At 34.1% G+C, this 18,915-nt stretch overlaps 1 protein-coding gene across 4 annotated transcripts; it reads right to left on the reverse strand.

The window, feature by feature from the left end:
* Positions 1-1,875: 1,875 nt before the first annotated feature.
* On the reverse strand, positions 1,876-16,989 carry LOC141667056 (formin-like protein 18). 4 transcript variants are annotated; one of them, XM_074473392.1, is made up of 19 exons: positions 16,767-16,985; positions 16,477-16,672; positions 14,836-15,536; positions 13,945-14,166; positions 11,971-13,856; positions 11,724-11,844; positions 10,599-10,670; positions 9,133-9,231; positions 8,884-8,925; positions 8,479-8,559; positions 8,343-8,393; positions 8,167-8,248; positions 6,392-6,486; positions 4,791-4,862; positions 4,590-4,706; positions 4,232-4,300; positions 4,081-4,147; positions 2,150-2,526; positions 1,876-2,061 (listed from the first exon to the last, which is right to left on the reverse strand). In XM_074473392.1, exons 2-18 carry the CDS (start codon positions 16,547-16,549, stop codon positions 2,333-2,335), a joined length of 4,044 nt encoding a protein of 1,347 aa, XP_074329493.1. In that variant the 5' UTR covers positions 16,550-16,672; positions 16,767-16,985; the 3' UTR covers positions 1,876-2,061; positions 2,150-2,332. The 4 variants fall into 4 exon arrangements, with proteins under 4 accessions (XP_074329493.1, XP_074329494.1, XP_074329492.1 ...); XM_074473393.1 differs by having other exon boundaries at positions 4,590-4,700; positions 16,477-16,985; XM_074473391.1 differs by having other exon boundaries at positions 16,477-16,985.
* Positions 16,990-18,915: the final 1,926 nt, after the last annotated feature.

Below are 18,915 nucleotides of genomic sequence, written 5' to 3' on the forward strand. Positions count from 1 at the left end.
CCTTTTTTCTGAAAATTATTCAATTTTAAAAATATTTTTACAAAAATACCGTCACTTTTTTTAAAAAATTTTAAAAGTACCTTTTTAATTACAAAAATACTATTTTTCAGCAAAAAAAAATTTATAACAATTCGATTTTCAGCAACTCAATTAAACAACATTCAACCTCAATGAATTTTTCCTCTATTTATAATATCATATAAATTAGTAAACACAATAGAGTAAAAATTACATATAAATAACGGATAAAAATAAACCATTCATAAACTATTTTCTCTCATTTACAGTTATTCTGTGTCACGTTTTCTTGAGCATGCAATCGTGTTAATAAATAACTAATATATAGATGAACTGTATTTACACATTTTAAAGTGTATTTACTGTATAACTATAATTATTATCTTTAAATATTTTAGTTGTAAATAAAGATATATATCATTGTTACTAAAGTTTATAAAAGAAAATTGTAAAATAATAATTATGCCAATCTATATTAAACTATAATAATTGGAATGAGATACAATCTACTTCAACGGTTATACACTAATTTTGATTATTAAATAAAATAAATAATTAAATTAGTAAATAAATAGTGTTATATATCTGCTAAACTATTAAATTATTAAAATATTAGACATAATTCATTATTCTACTAATTTACGAGCACAACTTATTATATTATTTTTATTATAAATCTATAATTTTTATATATTTATATAAATATATTAAATTTTAATATAATTAAATAAATAAAAGATGTAAATATTAATGAAACCCGTACATTCATGTGTATATAAACGTCAAACTATAAACAAACAGAGTATGTACATAGACCAAAAATTTCACAATACTACCTCTATTTCGCTTAAATATGAAAATTAATTTTAAATCTCTCCTCTCTACTATTTTATATTAAATCTCCCCTATTTTTTGATATATTTAGGTTTAAGATTTTATTTCTTTCCAGTATATCATAAACTTGGAGCCACTTTAGTTACAGTTTAATAACAATTTTCTAAGAAATAAAAAAGTTAGGATTCGTCTCAGATTCTTTCCCCTGTTTTTTTAAACGTGCGCCACATTAGTTGAGGTCAGGATGATCTCTGAGGATCACGTGTTATACCATGTATTTGTCGACTCTAATTATCATAATTTATTTCCGGTTTTTCTTTTGTGTCCACGACTTCCTCCTTATTGATAAGCACGAAAAATTAAAAATTTTAATTATTTTAATTAGTGAAATTTCCGTGAATGCAGAAATTTAATTCTGTTATAAAAAAGGTATCAATCAAAATATATTAAAATTTTAGCTTTATACACTTATCATGTTTCATGTGCCCAAGAAAATTGGTTTTACTTTTAGGCCGCTTTATGATCATTAATCTAGTTTCTGAAGTTGCTAGTTTTCATTTTTAGTCTGTAAAAATATCTAGTTTTTAAGATATTTTTTAAATAAAAACTGTTTTTTAAAAATTTAATTTCGTTAGGTTTGTAGCATGTAGAGTGTAACAGGTCATGGAACTCCAACGAAACAAACAAAAATCTATTTTTCAAAAAAAAAAATCTTAATAAGATAAGTTGTCCATAAACTATAGGGTTAGGGTTATTTTTAAAAAGTATATAAATAATAAATTGAATATAATAAAAATCAGATTGATAACAGAGTAGATTCCATAAAAGAAAACATTTAGGAAGAGCCAGAGATTGAAGACAGTGAGGGGCTCCTAGTCAAACATGGATGGCAAGTTTGTTTGTGTATCTCTTGAAACCCAGAAAGGTTCATTCTTTCTTAACTTGTATGCACCATAATATGTGCATATTCTATATTACTTGTTGCCTCTACATTTCACATTATATCATGGCACAAGCACAAAATGACAGACACAACAATCACATTTATATTAATACCCACTAAAGAATAGAAACAATGACTGTAATGTGTACATGCTAGACTAACAATGAAGATGATTTCCTAAACTAAACTAAACTGTTCCCTACCTAAAAACATTTGTAGATTATCCCACAGGTCTCCAGCTTCATCAAACTCCATGTTTTCATCTCCTGCTTATTTATATAAACAAAATATTAGAACATTTAGTCCGAAGCAATATACATCAGTAAAATATAATTAGGTGTGAAAAAATCTTACCCGCTACAAGTAGTCGCTTGCTTGGTTATCCAACACATTGTCCTGTTAATTCCATCCTTTAAAGTTATAATTCAAACTGTCATACTTCCGATGTCTTTCTATTCCTAGCTTATACGAGATTACAGCTTGTATCTGTCAGTGTAGGACTTGTAGATTTCATCCTGTTACCTAATTGTCTCACGATTAAGTTTTAATCAATTGTTCACTACACTCCTTGGACTTCATAGTTTCCATTTCTGGTCTTTTTTTAGTAGCACTCGACTTCTTCTCGTTCTCCTCTTCTTTTTGAGCTTTCTTTTTTTCAAGCTCAATCTGCTTGCAGTTTTCCTCATGTGCTCGCACAAACAGTCTCACGAAATTACGCAATGTTGAAACAACTGCAGATTACCATATAAGCAAAATCAAAAGTAGCAAATTAATTTTGTTACACATGTGAGCTCATGAACAAAGATGGCATTTAGGAGCTGTCATAATCTACCATATTAATATTGCAGAAAACTGGCATATGTTGCATGTTGCAGAACAATTTAAGATGCATTTTATTTAGCAGACAATTCCTACATGTATAATATATATATCAGCACAATATATTGCATGCAATGACTGATACGAAACAGGGACCATAGACTACACTTCAGGATATATACGGATCTAATTTTGAATTGATGTAAACATGCAACACTTATCCCCATTTTAATTGCAGACTAGCAGTCAAGTATACATTTGTTAGTTTTTAAAATGAGCAGTGATTGTAGAGTCTATTGATGCAACAGTAAATAATTGGATGGACATTGTGAAAGGATTAAGAAAAGAGAGCAACTAAATCCTATCTAATGACCGTAGGCCGTACGGGTACCCTTCAATTAGGTTATGATTTATGGAAACTGATATATGTAAAGATAATCTTTATGCGTTATTAGTAGGAGTAAATAACTTGTAATCAGACACCACTGTGCCGATTCTGATGCTCGAACAGCCAACGGTGAGTAGAACACAAAAAGCTTGCCACTATCATTCTTCTTAAATGCTTTGTATAAGTATTCTTGGAGCTGGCCGTTCTCTACCGCAAAAAGTAGAACCACAACTCTCAAGTTAAACCAAAGACTTTGACTGGGAGTCAATCTAGTAGACAAAGGTAGAGTCTGAGGGCAATTGTTGACGGTCAATGCCATTTCTACAAGAAATCCATCGGTGGAAGCTCCCAATCTCACAACTTTTGTTATAATTTCAGCAAAAAATTGCTCCGGAAATCGATCTTGCATCAAGTATAGAACAAAGAATTTGATCAATTTTGAGCCACAATTAAGTTTGTTCCCGTGCTTGGTTGATGCTAATAGATATTCCTACTCATATCGATGTAGAATTATCTGTTCTCGCTCCAGGTGTCAGACATGGTTTTGTCCAGAACTCCAAATATTTAGACCTAAATCTAATGTTCAAAAAAAAGTGCCTGCTATTACACAGATACCACAATCCTGATTTAGGACTCCCAAACATAAAACTTCAATTTGTATCTAAATATTTACTAAAATATTTATCATGCAATGTTTTCTTAATATTACTATAAGTTTAGTCTGAAATTTACCTTATACTTATTTCGAATGGAAAATCCCAATTACATGCATGAACAGAAACCCCATCTTACCGTGTTCCAGTTACCAATGTATTCTACCATATTCTAACATATGTTTACAGAACTGAAATCATCTACTCCAAGATAACATACAACCATACATAGTTACTGATAACACAAGATTATCCAAAATTCTTTTTAGTTTGTCAAGACAACAAGACTAGAAACAAAGAGGTGACAAATATTAGTGGTTTGAAGTGAAAAAAAAACTTACAAAATAATAATCCATTTGAAACTGATTTTCTGATCTTTTTTAGTTTTGTATTACAGGAACTTTTGGAGAAACATAGATGAATACCTTGCTCAAATGGACAACGGGCTGGATCTTCGCCAAAATAAAGAGCCAGCGCATCAGCATTTTTACCCTTTAATCATTGAGAAATTTTCAAGAACGGTGAGTAATTTTTACTAAAACCTTAATCAATTTTCCGGCATATTAAGATACATACCACTATGGAATAAAGAGAGGCCAAGGATCTCACTTCAGCTTCAGCGAAAGCAAGAAATTCCTTCAGAATCTGAGCATATCAGAAGAACAAATTAGCCATATTATAGCTACATTTTCTTTTAAAACAGAAGTCTTATATTAAATTATGTGACCTCAACATTTTACTGCAATTACCTACATTGTAGGATCATGACTTAAGAAAAGAAAACGTAAAAAGTTAAAGTTGATGGAAGTTTTCCCTTTTCGAGTATATATATTCCCCTCCAACTATTATTATAACATCCTCGCTAACATAAGCAAGACAATGCAATTATACATCACCAGTGCACAAAGTTCATAAGAGTTACCCACAAACTTACCTGGCAAAAAGTTTCCGAAACAGGGCCATCACTTTCTGATGCAGTAAGTTCCTGAACAATTTTCTCAAGGCCTTTGCTAATGGCTTGCATTTCCTCTGCTAGATATTTCAACTGTATCTGCATCAGACTCAACAATTATCCGAAAGAAAGAAGGCGACTAAATACATGAATTTTTCTCCCAAATTGCACAAATTATAATACCTTCGTTGAGATTTCTAGAGTCACAAGGTCTTTGTGGAAATCTAAAAGTTCGGGTAGCTTCTCCGCCAACACCTACATGGAAATTCAAAGTTCTAGTTAGTACCAGTGTGATAATAAGCCCTACTTGCAATATATCAGTTCAGTATTCTGTAGAACACGATATAAATATAAGGAAAATGGTAGAGGCCCCAAATTCGTTCTCAACAAATTCCAAGACGCCACATTTCTTATCCTTATTGGCTATAGAAATTATAAATAAGATGGACCCAATTAAAACATGCCATACTGACACGTCATCTTTGCCACGTCATTTGGGAATAAATTTTGGTACCCAATTCATAACCTCTAGACTACTCTAAATACAAATCCACTATTAATTTGCCATGTCAAACTATCTTTTCCGAAATGGCGGTGATGTATTAATCAGACAGCATTATCATATTTTTTTGCAGTATAAGTATGATAAATTGCTTATATGCATATGCATTATGCCTACATGTTTCCCTATGCAAATTCGGGATGCTAAATTCTCAGCTCTTATCTCTCTCTAAATGCGTTTGTGTATGTGTGCCACATGTATGTGTATGTGTGGCATGGGTGGGTGTAAATTCTATGGTTGAAGATTATCTTAAAATAGCATGGGTGGGTGTAAATTCTGTGGTAGAATATTATCTCAGAACTCTTGGCCTAATGGAAGCGGGGTATTTAATACATAATAGAACGTAGTCTCCACTATATCTTTTATTTCATGTCATGTTGCCTATATCATGGCTTATCCTGTACTGGTCTCTGTCTTCTTAAGGAGGTATACCCAAGTTCAGATTTAGCTTTAATTATCTGAATATTACTTCTCAGCAATTCTAACCTCTATGACCTCATTTACCCCTCTCCTCTATTCCGTCCCTTTGTGCCCATTTATACTCTTATCTATTCCATTCATAGTTCTGTACATCAATATCTCTGCGGATTAGTGTACTTTTATATATAATTACTTAATGTTCTGTAGCCATATATGATATATCTAGAGGCTTTAAAGTCTGTCTAGCTAAGCACTCCTCCAACAGGCTCTGGATATCCTATTAGAATAATATAAGATCCTGTAAAGGGTCATTCTCTAACACCTTGAGGTTTTAGAGTAACAGGTTCATTGACATGGTATCAGAGCTCAGGCTGGCAGAGGACTCAGGTTCGATCCCTGCCACCCCCAATATTTCTCACAATTTATGAGGGACGCGAAAGGCAAATTTATGTCCCAAAGATGGGCGTCCGTGATCCACTCTTCGACCCATAAATGGGCTTTCGAGTGAGGGGGAGTATTAGAATAATATAAGATACTGGAAAGGGTCATTCTCTAACACCTTGAGGTTTTAGAGTAACTGGTTCCTTCACATGGATGTGACGGTGACAGGGGTGATCAACAAGACAAATAATATTTCTACTTCTGGAAACTGAGTTTAATATTTAGCAGAAAACTACTTCTGGAAACTGAGTTTCTACTTCTGGAAACTGAGTTTAATATTTAGCAAAAAACTACTTCTGGAAACTGAGTTTAATATTTAGCAGAAAAGTGACAGTACACATGTAAAGAGCTAATTTTGTACCTTACAAAGATAGTGCATCAATGTCAGCTTGTTGTTACGTGCTCGTGTATCAGTCAGTTTGAGAAGGCTATCCAGTCGAAATCCAACAGCAGAACCTAAGTCATGGATCTATAAATTATTATCACATCCATGCAATCAGAAATGCGTTTTTTGCTGACGTAGGCACATAGATACAGTGGAATAAGTAAAATGTATTGAGCAATTTTAATGGTTGACAAGGTCCAGGGTAGAGAATCCAAATTTGTAATATTTCTCCATCCCAAATTCACTGTCTTGGTAACATTAACAATTTTGGACAGGCCATATTATAAGTATTTCCTCCATCCCAAATTGAATGTCTTAGTTCAATTTTTTTTCATCAAATTGAACTGACTTTAACTTAAGATTAAAATGTATACTTTTATAATTTTAGAAAAATTGAAAAACACATCCTAAAATACATCAAATATAGTCTTTAAAAATATTTTTTAAGTATAACATAGATAGTTTGTCTTAAAAAAATTGGTCAGTCTGACCGCAGAAAGTAAAACAAAACAAAAGATTTGGGAGGGAGTATAATGTATACATTCAGTTCCGACCAGTGATGCTGTAAGATCAAGGAGACCAGTCACTGCTGCATACATAGTGTCGGAGGGCAACGACCAACTTCATCTTTTTTTTAAATATATACATATATACATAGGGGAAAAGGGACGTACTCACTTATCCAACTCAAAGCGTAGGGTGGGAAGGATATGCTGCATACAGCCTTACCCCTACTCAAGAGAGTAGAGAGGCTGAAAAAATGACTCTGTACATGACCATTCGGTCATTAATTGGGCACCTAAATATTGCACATAAATAAGTGATATGGTAAATGTTGGGTTGAATAATTGGAAGGTGGAATACCGGAGGCTAGTCTGCTCCTTCCTATTTAATTATCCATTTAACTTTGTTTGTGCACTTTTTTATTGCTAAATTTATTTGTGCACTTTAAGGTTTATAAATATAATAATTGCACAAATTTTTCAACCCTTGTTCCTGAAATAATAAAATTTCCATTTTGTTTCTAAAAACAAGGAAAAAAATATTATGCTTAGAGTACCTTTTGTAACTATCAGAGAAAAAACCCTAAGGTGCAAATAAAAAGGAAAGGACATCGTAGGTTACAAATATTACATTTAAATGAACTAATGCTTGATGTTAGAATAGTTAGTATGTAATATAATAGAAGGAACAGAGAACTAAAGTAAGAATTACTTTTAACCTTTTTATTAAAACTGAATAAGAGGTACATAACAAGCCCTACAAGTAGATAATAACAATATCTTTGCATATATTCTGATCTTATAAACAGTATCAGTCATTTACTTCGGGTATACTCAGCTTATTAAAATCACTTACATATTAGAGAAGTCCTGGATAATATTAAAAGAATCTAAAGTTAGTAGTACCACATATGACATATCATATAGTACATATGATCTATCCGAATATTTATTTATATTCATGAGAAGCTCTAGGCTGAAATTTAAAGTCATCAGCACCTTGTTTCAATTAAGCAGCGACTAATGTCTTTGCCTCAAAATTCCATCACTGATCCATTGTCACTTTTAAAATTTTAAATTGTATCTTTCACATTTTTGAAGTCAGGATTAACTGAAAGTGGAGTCTAGACTAAAGGAACATTAAAATTATACAAACTAACACACCGCTGAGGCATAACTATAAGTCCGGATAATATATTGAGACAAACTTGAGAAAGTATATATGAGGCTGTAAGAATATCTACATACCCCTTGCAGTTCCCTGATTTAAAGCATTTCCGAGTGAAAGAATAGTTTGCATGATTCTCTTTAACTTTGCTGAATTTCGGACCTGAAAGAATAACATAGAAAACAGGTGTTCTTTTTGTTATTCAGGTTTCTAAGTGAATGGATGAACGAGTAAATGACCTAGGCACTTTGCTTGCCTCTTCAGATGTAGAATTTACAGCATTCAAACTCTTTCTGAGGTCAGACACCTAGAACAGAAATGCAAGGAACATATCAGACTGTTGACAACCAAAAAGAAATAACAATAAATACTAGATTCGATTATATCTTCACCTGAGAACAAAACTGTATCTTAAATGCAAACACTCTTAACTTGGCCTCAACACGTGGCACTTTCATCAACTCCAAAAAAAACTGTCATAATGATAAATGCCATCATCATGTGTTCAAGGCATAACAACAGGAAATAGGGACATTAATTTCATTTGATATTACCCAGAATATTTTATTTTTCAGTAAAAAAGAAATTAAAAATTTAACCATATAAAGAAACATGCGATAAAGAGATCCAGCCACACATACTATAAAAATTTGGTATGCCTGTATTTTATCAGCAAAGTAATTAATGAATTAATATGTTAAGTACATTGTGCACCCAATGGAGGCACCGGCCTTTCTTAAATATAAAAAAATAACAATGAGCTAGATGAAACAAAGGATAAAAAGTAATTAACCAACCTGTTCGCATTTTCCAAGATTCTCCTTATCACCTCTATAATTCTGACAAAGATAGAACTTTCAGATTAAGATTTAAGAAGCAACTACAACGAAACCACTCTTAATACATTAAATAAATAATTATAATTCATGTAGTATGAGAACCTTCATAGCGCGCACAGAATAAGAAAACTTAATTTGCACACACGGAAACTCACCAGAAAAACAGAAAAGAAAATGACAAAAGCAATCAAAATGTTGTTTATTTACCTTGAGAAGTTCCATTTCTTCTTTGGTAGGGCAGAACTTTATAAGATTTTCAACCTGATCAATATCCAACGCAGAATCGTCCAATGCAAGGACTGCATTCTGAAAATCAAGTCGGAGCCTCATCTTTAAAGAACAGTTTCTAAGTATATTGATTTGATAGTGCAACCACAGATCTAGGATGGGTAATCCCACCTTACACAATACCAGTCAATCCTTAAAGTAGGCAATTACCAAAGAACCAAGCTTTTTATGCATCCTACCTAAGTGCTAGATAAAACAGTTGTACGGCACACAATAAGAGCATTTATCACATGAACCAAAGTGGGCGACTGTCACACTCTAGTTAAATTTTGCCAATAAATTACGTTTCAGAAAGGGGGGGTTACAAGGAGATGGGAGAGTGTAACACCCATTCCCATATGGAAACATGCAGGTATAATAAATATGAATAATAGTTAAACTCAAGTGTCCCATTAGTGAGCTTGTGAGGGCTAGAAGCATATACTACCAGTTTGGCCGCTATAAAGAAACATGTTTTATCTAGAGAAAGATATGATATACACTGATCAATATGTCTATAATATCAGAAATTGTATTAAAATACTGATGATTAGTTATATGATAGTTACGAGCCAAAAACAATTGATTGCAAATTCAATCCATCACATAGCTCGGTGCCTTAGTTATCGCCTTAGTTGTTTAAAAATATATCAAACTATCGTGATGACATAATTCATAGATTTGGAGTTATTTTTGTTGTTTCCTTTGCAATTAATATTTAGTCGCATTTTAAGTTTTAAGCCTGTACAGCTAAAGTCTAAAGACAAGGTTCTTTCTCTTAATTTTCAATAAAAGCTTTTCATGTGTATATTACAGGCTATAACATGAGATGAACCTCAAGTCTAGAGCGCTCAAATATGTAATTTAAATGATTAATTTGGTAACCATGTAGTTATCTTCTTTTGCATATATTTGGTCGCATCTACAAGTAATGACAATATTCACGATATATAATAGGATACGCAGTTAATATAGCCACTATGATTGATATGGTTAAGGATTAATTTTTTTTAAAATTAACATACTCGACTATGTGAATTTATTGCTTACCAGCATTACTGTAAGTCTTGTTCATGTCGTAAATTCAGAATGTCCTAAATTGATACCATTCCCAGTCTAGGTGCATTTCTATATAAGTGCCGAACTTAACAGTAGTTGCCGTAATACATCATTCAACATGCAGATTTATGTAGCACTGATTGGATGTTCAAATACATAACTGGGCTGCATGTACAAGTTCCCAGGTAAAGCTAAATCATTAGTCCAATCTTTAATGATCATACATAGTCGTAAGTGATAATTTAACATCTTAAGATATCGGGTTTCAGTATTTCACAGAAACTAAAACAAAACAAGTATATTTTACAGTGGGAAAAGTAAGTTAACCTGCAAATAGTTAAGCTTACCATCATATCAGGCAGAGGAATCTTAACTTTTGTGAGCATGATTTCACAATTATATGCCCTTCTAAAATCAATCTGCATGTACAAGTGCAATTCTAATCAGGATGTATAAAAGGAAAAGATAACATAATACATGAAGGCTCTTACTAAACTCAATCTAGTCATCTTTTTAAAGAAAAAGATGATTCCTATGGTCTGTCCAGTTATAGTAAGTTTTAAGAATTGCCTAGTTCCGTTGTACTATAGCACTTATTTTGTAATTAGATATGAAATACCCATACGAATTAAAAGCCATTAAATCTTCTAGAAGCAAAAACATTAGTAAAAAGGCCACATGTTGGCCTAATACCAATGAACAAAAAATTTGTCAACTGAACAGATTCAGAGTGACGGTACTAAAATAATTGAAATAAATGGGATGACTTGTGTCCTAAACTGACCGGTGTTGTGAACTGAAATCTAATAATATCTAAAACACCCTACTCATCATCCACGACTATACCGCAACCATTCACCAAATTTAATGCAAAGAGAGTCATAAATATAAGACCCCGTGGACAGAATAAAAAAAATCGAGAGCATGGATTTTTTATATATATAAAACAGAGATACCGTGAAAAGGTTATAAGACGGTATATCGAAGAGGAAGTCCAATGCTAATAGTTGTAGACATTGTTATAATGTGAGACCAAAAATTGTTGTTGGTCTTCAAATGCAACTAGTGCTCCAATGCATAGTTCTAAAATAGCACCTACTACATTCAAATGATATAGGATCAATGCCTAAAATAATATTATGCCCATGCTCCAATGCATAGTTCTAGTTGGTTGGATGATATGGCAAGAATAACTATAAGTATATTTAGTCCTAAATATAGGACCAACTATCCATTTATGCATTTTATAGGACTAAGTATCGTTATGCATTGGACCGGTGATTTTGTAAACTTAGTTCTATATTATAGCTAACCAACCAATTATAGGCTTATAGCTATGCTTTAGACTTGCTCTAAGAGGAGACCTCATTACCAGACTAACTTTCTCTTAAAGCATGGATTTGATTTATATAAAACAGAGATATTGTGAAAAAGTTTAAAGTTGTAAATCTAAGAGGAGAAGACCTCTTTACCAGACTAATTTTCTCTGGCTTGACTGCTGAAGCCCGATTTGCTTTTCCTCTGCTTCCCATATCAGAATTTGGAGCAATTGAGAAAAGACTTTCAAGTTCAGACATGTCAAACTCAGGAGCCCTGACAAAGATATAAAAAAGATGATAATGAAAGGGAGATATGTATGTGCTGAATTAATGATTAATCATTTCTAGGGAGTAGGTAAGAAAAATGGGAAAAAACATCAAGACACAGTCTACAACATACTTGACAGATTCATCAGACTTCTGTGTTTCAGCCCACAGGCTTCCTTGCATGGCCCTTGTTAACTTTAGCCAATGATAAGGTTTCAAGTTCGATTTTTTGGAGGATTGTCCCTGATTTTTTAAGCCTGCACGCAAGTTCAATCTTCCCTTTGCATTTAATAGCGGTCCAGGAATTGGAGGAATGTTTCCATTACTAGAAGCAGTACCGCCAGCTTTCAGTAAGCCGCTGCCATTTGGAGATGGAGGTGGTGGAACTGGTGGAACTGGCGCTTTAAGTAAGCCGCTTCCGGTTGGAGATGGAGGTGGTGGAACTGGCACAGAAATCTTATTCGAAGGACCTTTCAGAGCAAAATTAGGAGCTGGAGGTGGTGGTGGCGCTGTAGACTCTGTAGGTCCAGCTGATCTCGAACAAAGTGGAGGCGGAGGAGGTGGTGGTGTAGGAGGTGGTGCTGTAGACTCAGTAGATCTAGCTGGTTGCGAACAAAGTGAAGGCAGAGGAGGTGGTGGCGGAGCTGTAGACTCAGTAGGTCCAGCTGGTTTTGAACAAAGTGGAGGTGGAGGAGGGGAAGGTACATCTACTGATCGTTTTACTAAAAGTTGTGAGGAATCTGATGAATCAACATGGTTTGAGACGGGTGGGCGGGGAGGGGAAGAGGGGATTGGGGATAAATTATCTGTAGATTGAGATAGAACTTTTGATGACTTGGGTAACGGAGAAGTGGGGTGTTTCAAGTTCCTTGGAGTGGCAGACGAAGTAGTGGAAGGTGGAGCTACAGTGGCCAGTGAACTTAAACTCTTGGATGAAGGCATTGAAGATTTGCCTGAAAAAGATGGGGCAGGTGTGTGCGGTGGAACAGATGAAGAACGTGCTATACCCGCGATAGAGGATCCAGAATGTTGCATAACTGAAGTATGTGATGGCTCTGGATCTGCAGGAAGATGAGGATGCTGAGATGGTGTTTGTGGTGGTGGTGGAGGGGTTGCAAAAAATTCTGACGACGTTGCACTCTCAATCGGAAGCAGCAATGAGGATATAGAAAGTGAAGAAATTGCGTCCATCTTTGAAGAGAATGCTTTGGAGGGACCTGAATCCAGTTCGGAAACGGATGGAGATGAGTCCAGTCTAGTTTTAGCATTTTTCATAGTTTTAACCTCTGAAGGAAGCAGCGAGGAAAGTGACCGGGAAAACTCTAAATTTGAATTGATAGTAAACTGGGGTGGGTTACATAAATGTTCAGGAGAAGAGGAGCCAGAACCAACTGGAGATGTTTGTGCTGATAGGTAGATTTCTTTGGCCCTCGGTTCAACATGATCATGAAGTAGAGCTGTTATGCCGAGGAAAGGCGCACTGTGGTATCTCGAGAGAGACATGGGCGAAGCTTGCTGGGTATGAAAGGTTGGAGTAGATAGAGAAGGTTGAAGAATCCGCTGGGTTAATATATGTAGTCCATGGGACCCATTTTTCTTGAATGCCAAATTCAAATCTGGAGATGTTTGTAAGGAATCCAACTGTTCCCTCAAGGATAAGGACGGAGAACTTGTGAAACCATCTTCCATAACCTTCGGACTTGGTTTCTCTGCATTTTCCGCAAGATTTTGTTCGTGCGACAAACTATCACTGCTTTTGATCCGAGAAAAAAATTTCAACTGATTATCTGTAGTACCCGTCAGCAAACCACTTTCTAGTTTCTCTTGCAAAATATTTGCTGAAGTGATCTTCTGGAGCACATTTAACGCTACATCTTTATTAGTGTCTAACCAGTCCACGGTGCTAAAAATCTCCTTCACTTTTGCAAATGCTTCAACAGGGAGACCTCCATCCCCATCGATATCAGGCACATCAAGCATAACAGGTGAAGATGTCGAGTCCATATCTGAAAAGATAACCTTCATCCAAGAAAAAAACAGAAAGCCTCTTACTAATTCAGAAATGTACTGTGTAATATATGACCAGAAAAGGCAGAGAATAGGATACCTCTGCTCTGAAATCCTTTGGGAAGCGATCCTTGCCATTCCATAATAAATCAACATCATCACGGTTAAGCATCAATATATTTGATCTAATAAATGCTGTGTTGAACATGATTCTGAACATCATCCTTTCACGTTCTAGATCACTATCTAAGCTAATACACTCGAGCACGACATCACCTTGGATATGGCAATTGATGTCAATTTTAACAAGTTGACAGTCTGCCTGCAATGACGTATAGACAACTATGAAATACAGAGGTTGTGATTGTAATGAATTCAAAATTATAGACTTCCGACACAAAGACAAAAGACAAGATTGTGTGTTCTTTTGTGTCCATATACTGGTATGAAAGTTCCGGTGCAATGTTGCAAAAGGTGTGCATTAGTGTCTATTGTAGTTGACTCCTATTGCTGATTTAAGTGAATAGTTATATAAAAAAAAATTATAAGTTACGTCTATTACACTACTAACACTAGTATTTACTATTTACAGCGTCATACATATCTGATAGTTCTATGTGTTTGCTTTTATAGAAGTACTCTAAGCTAAAGTAAGTAGCTAAACTGGATCATGATTCAAGTCTACTGTACAGACTACAGAACAATACCTATAGGTCATATACAGATATATTCTACTTCTTACTTTTCTGCATGCTAACCATCATTTATCATACATTGCAGTAGTTACTACACCTAGATTTTCAGGAAATGATGTTCAATTTGAACTTTTGCACTATGATACTAAATGAAGAAGAAGAATCTTGCTACATCGAATGGAGACGAGGTCAAGATAGAAACAACATATATCTTAGTTTTATCCTGGCAAGCAATAAAATATATGTTTTTTCAACAAGGAGAATAAATTATTTCAGGAGGAGAGATATTATTTGACCTGCTTATATTGACGAACAATTTTGCTCCTCTTTGGTGTTGAGAACAGCACCTTGGGAGTGGGATCAGCAACCATAAGAGGATCTGGTCCATATATCCTGAAAATTGGACGGCATCCACCCTCTCCGTCCATATTAGGGATAAATCTAAGAATGATGCAATCCATGGTGAGAGCTCTATCTATAGGAGGCCATTCAGAACCCAAATTCCTTCTCGAGATGTATTGTAGGTACCTCAGCTGTGAAGGAGACGGATCTAGGGGTGACATTATTTGCAAAAGCTCTCGAGGTGCCTGCTTGTATATCATTTCTAAAGTCTTCTGTTCCCCAGTGTATTGCTTTCTATATATTAACAATGCAGCAAGCATGAATGCCAAAATTGGCCACCCTCCACGTTCACAATGCATTAAGAGCACATTGCGCTGACCAAGTAAGATCCAGCTTTCACATGATCTGAGGAAATGGTGAAGCATTTCCATTGTAAGCAATGGGCAAGTTTCATATTGCCGAGGATAATCCATTACAGTCACATCATATTCAGCCAGTATGTTAGCAAGGTGGCTTTGCCTATTTCCCTCTCGAAAATTGAACGCCATGAAGGAAGCATCAGTGTAGTATTCACGAAGTTGAGCTACTATGCCTCCCAGGTAATTTTTGTATTCATCATCATCCATAATATCGGCAGAAAAGCAGCAATCGAAGACTGCATAGTAAAAAGCGAAAATAATTAAAACTTATTGTTAAACAAACATTTAGGCATAGCTAATAGACATGCACTGCAAAATGTATTTCTTCATTCTATTTTTTATTAAGAGCAGTTGTCAAGATGCTCTAATCGCAGATAAAGGAAAACCGGAGCTTCAAATAATTACACGATCACAACCATAAAGTTAGGGATCTTCATACCATGATCAAGAAACTGAAATTCCAATAAATGTCCCCAAGGGACCGGACAGTTTATTCACCAAAATACAAAAACTTAACTAGTAGCTAACGTTTGCTTATGTAACATGTAAACTATATATATATATACACACACACAATATGAGAAAGCGTCTAATATTACTCAAGTACTTGAAGACCATCTCAAAATAAAGAGTAATGAAGAACTTTAATTTTATACAAACTACACATGTCTAATATATATTAATTTTCTCGTGCATAAATTGGCAGTTACCATATAGTCTATTACGTATTGCCATATTCATAGGTAATCTTTGTTGATGTTTGTCAATAAGATTAGTGACCATGAAGTTTCTCACAGACTGTAATGTAAGTGAAAGGAGACTTGCGGACAGGGAAAGCAAAAAAATTACAAACTCCTTCTTATTCTCTCCTAGCTTGCCAATATATGGAGAAGAACATCAATACAAACTCCTACAGAAATTTAAATAAAAGCACATTCTCAATATCATTATTCTAACAATTTTAAATTAGATATTCCATTCCCTCAACACCAGCTAAAAAAATCAGAAGAAAGTAATCCAAAATCTCGAAAAGAAAAAAACTAATTACCATCCACAGCAAACATCATCAAACACTAAAAAGACAGTAATTAACAAAACACAACAAAGCAAATCCCCAATACCATTCAACTAAAAAGATTCAAACTTTAATGAGAAATGAGGAATCAAAAGACATACCAAAGACCCTATCCGAAATCTCCAAGAGGCCGTCTGGAGGTTTTCGATAAAAGAACCTTTTAAATAATGCCATGGTCTGTTCCTCAAGATCCAAAGCAATCAATCACCACAAGGTAACACTAAAATTACTCCAAGAAGCCCCACATTGTCATTTTACAACCAACCCAACTCAAAAACACAGATCCATAACACAATGCTATAAATGTAAATACACAAACAAGTTATAATGATTGATTTAAGAAAGGCCAGGATGTATGTATATTGCTGAGGCTGCAAGTAACACTTTATACCTGAAATCTTTAAATGTGTATGTATCTTCACATTTACACTTATATAAGAGACTTGCCTTTCAATGGGAGAAATCAGAGCATGTGGGGAGATAGATAGATACAGAATAGAATATTCTTGACAGGATGTAGATTGTGTTGATGTTGTTTGAGCTAGTTAAGGTTAGGGATTGTGACGTTTGTTTCTGTTTTTGTCTGTGTCTTGTATGTAATATAATGTAATGTGTCTATATATGTGGATCTATACCTGGATTGGTCTGTTTCTTAATCTGGTAATAAAAATAATATAATTAAGACTAATTGCTAATTATTATGTTCTTAATCTTATGAGTCACACGTGAGCTGCAGAATGTAGCAACAGGATCCTGAGTCAGCAGAGGACAGTTTGGTCACTATACTAGGCTAGGTGGAGGAAAATGTGGGCCCTTCTGTTTAACATGTGCCTCAAAAGTTTTTTTCTTACATTATTTACGAGACTCCGAATTTAATTTCATAAGTTGCTATATATATTTGTGTTGGTAATATTAAGGCATGTAATTCAAGCATATCGTTTTTTTGGAACCGTTTCGGCTTGAGTTCATGTACAAGTTCGAACTGGTTTATGAAACTAGGCGAATTGATTAAATTGACTCAGAATTTTGAAAATTAAATTGGCTCGAACTAGAATTCATTTATAATTACATAATTATATTTAAGTTATAACTTCACTGAAATTTATATGAATGGAAACTTATGTCAAAGTGAAAACACACATGTCAAAGTGAAAATAGACATAATTTACTATTTTTTAAAAGCATGTTATGTTTTGAAAATCTTTTTCGTTTCGTAAATGAACCTCCTAATTGAATCTCTTACTTACGAGTGCTAGATTTCTCAAAATATTCTTCAAATATTTTACAAAAAACGTGGTTAACACTTGTAGGCTTTTTATTTATAGGCGCATTTTTATGCACGCGAGGATGGTTGCTATCTATCATGTGACACGTTATCATTTGGTAAAAATTTTGAGAAAAAATTTTTGAAAAGCTATCATTTCTCCTTATTTAATACGGTTGCAACAGATAAATTTAAGGAAAATCAAAGAAATATGATTAGGTTTTTCATGATAATGTATTATATTAGTTACTAAGTTATCCTTCTTTTTGGGCTTCCATATGCTCCTATAAATAAAATGTAATGCATAGACGCAATAATCCTCTTTAGATTAAAGGTCATAATTTTGTATAAAATACATAAAAACGACAAGAATATATCAGGTGACTCGGCAAGACAGTCAGCTCAGCAGTTAGACACGGATTAGATGCTCAAATTGTGTGGTCAGGATTAGATATTAGCATAGTTATATAAACAAATTATTAACTTAATAAAAGTTAGATTTACATTTTAAATTTTTAAATTGTAACAAACTTTTCTTATCAATTAAACATTCTCTTCTTCTACATTTTCTGTTAAGTTTTGCTTGTGCTTGAATGGAGTTTTACTTACAAATCTGATATGGTATCATAGCCAGGTTGCTCGTGATATCCATTTACCTATCTACATGTATACTTATGCTTTTGTTGTTCAATCTAACTCACCAAATCAAATTTCTCGCATTGCATTAGTGGCGAATAATACAGTAATTGACATAAATCATCCATATTATTTGAGTTCTTCTGATCATCATGAATTATCATTAGTAACAGAAACTCTGAACAATCAGAATTATCATCACTGGAGTTGCTCAATCCAAATCGCACTCTCCGCGAAATTCAAGTTTGGATTCATTGATGGAACTCAAGCAAAATATGTAGCTAATTCTCCTCAATTGAACATGTGGATGAGAAGTAATGATTTAGTTATCTCCTAGCTTCTCAACTCGGTTTCCTCCGAGATTCGTAAAAATGTGGTTTATCTCACTACTGCAAAACAGATCTGGGATGATCTAGCCGCCGGATATACTCAAAGTAATGTTACAGGCCTCTTTCAACTACGAAAGGAATTAGCATATCTAAGCCAAGGTACTAAGTCTATAACCACATATTTTCACCATGTTTCTAAGAATGTTGATGAACTTGATAATTTGCCACCTATACCTAGATGTATTTGTGCTACATCTACTTGTACTTGCGATATTGCTCAGAAATTGACTGATTATGAGAAATTAACAAAA

This window comes from Apium graveolens, chromosome 6 (genome assembly GCF_009905375.1).
Source record: "Apium graveolens cultivar Ventura chromosome 6, ASM990537v1, whole genome shotgun sequence".
Taxonomy (NCBI): domain Eukaryota; kingdom Viridiplantae; phylum Streptophyta; class Magnoliopsida; order Apiales; family Apiaceae; genus Apium; species Apium graveolens.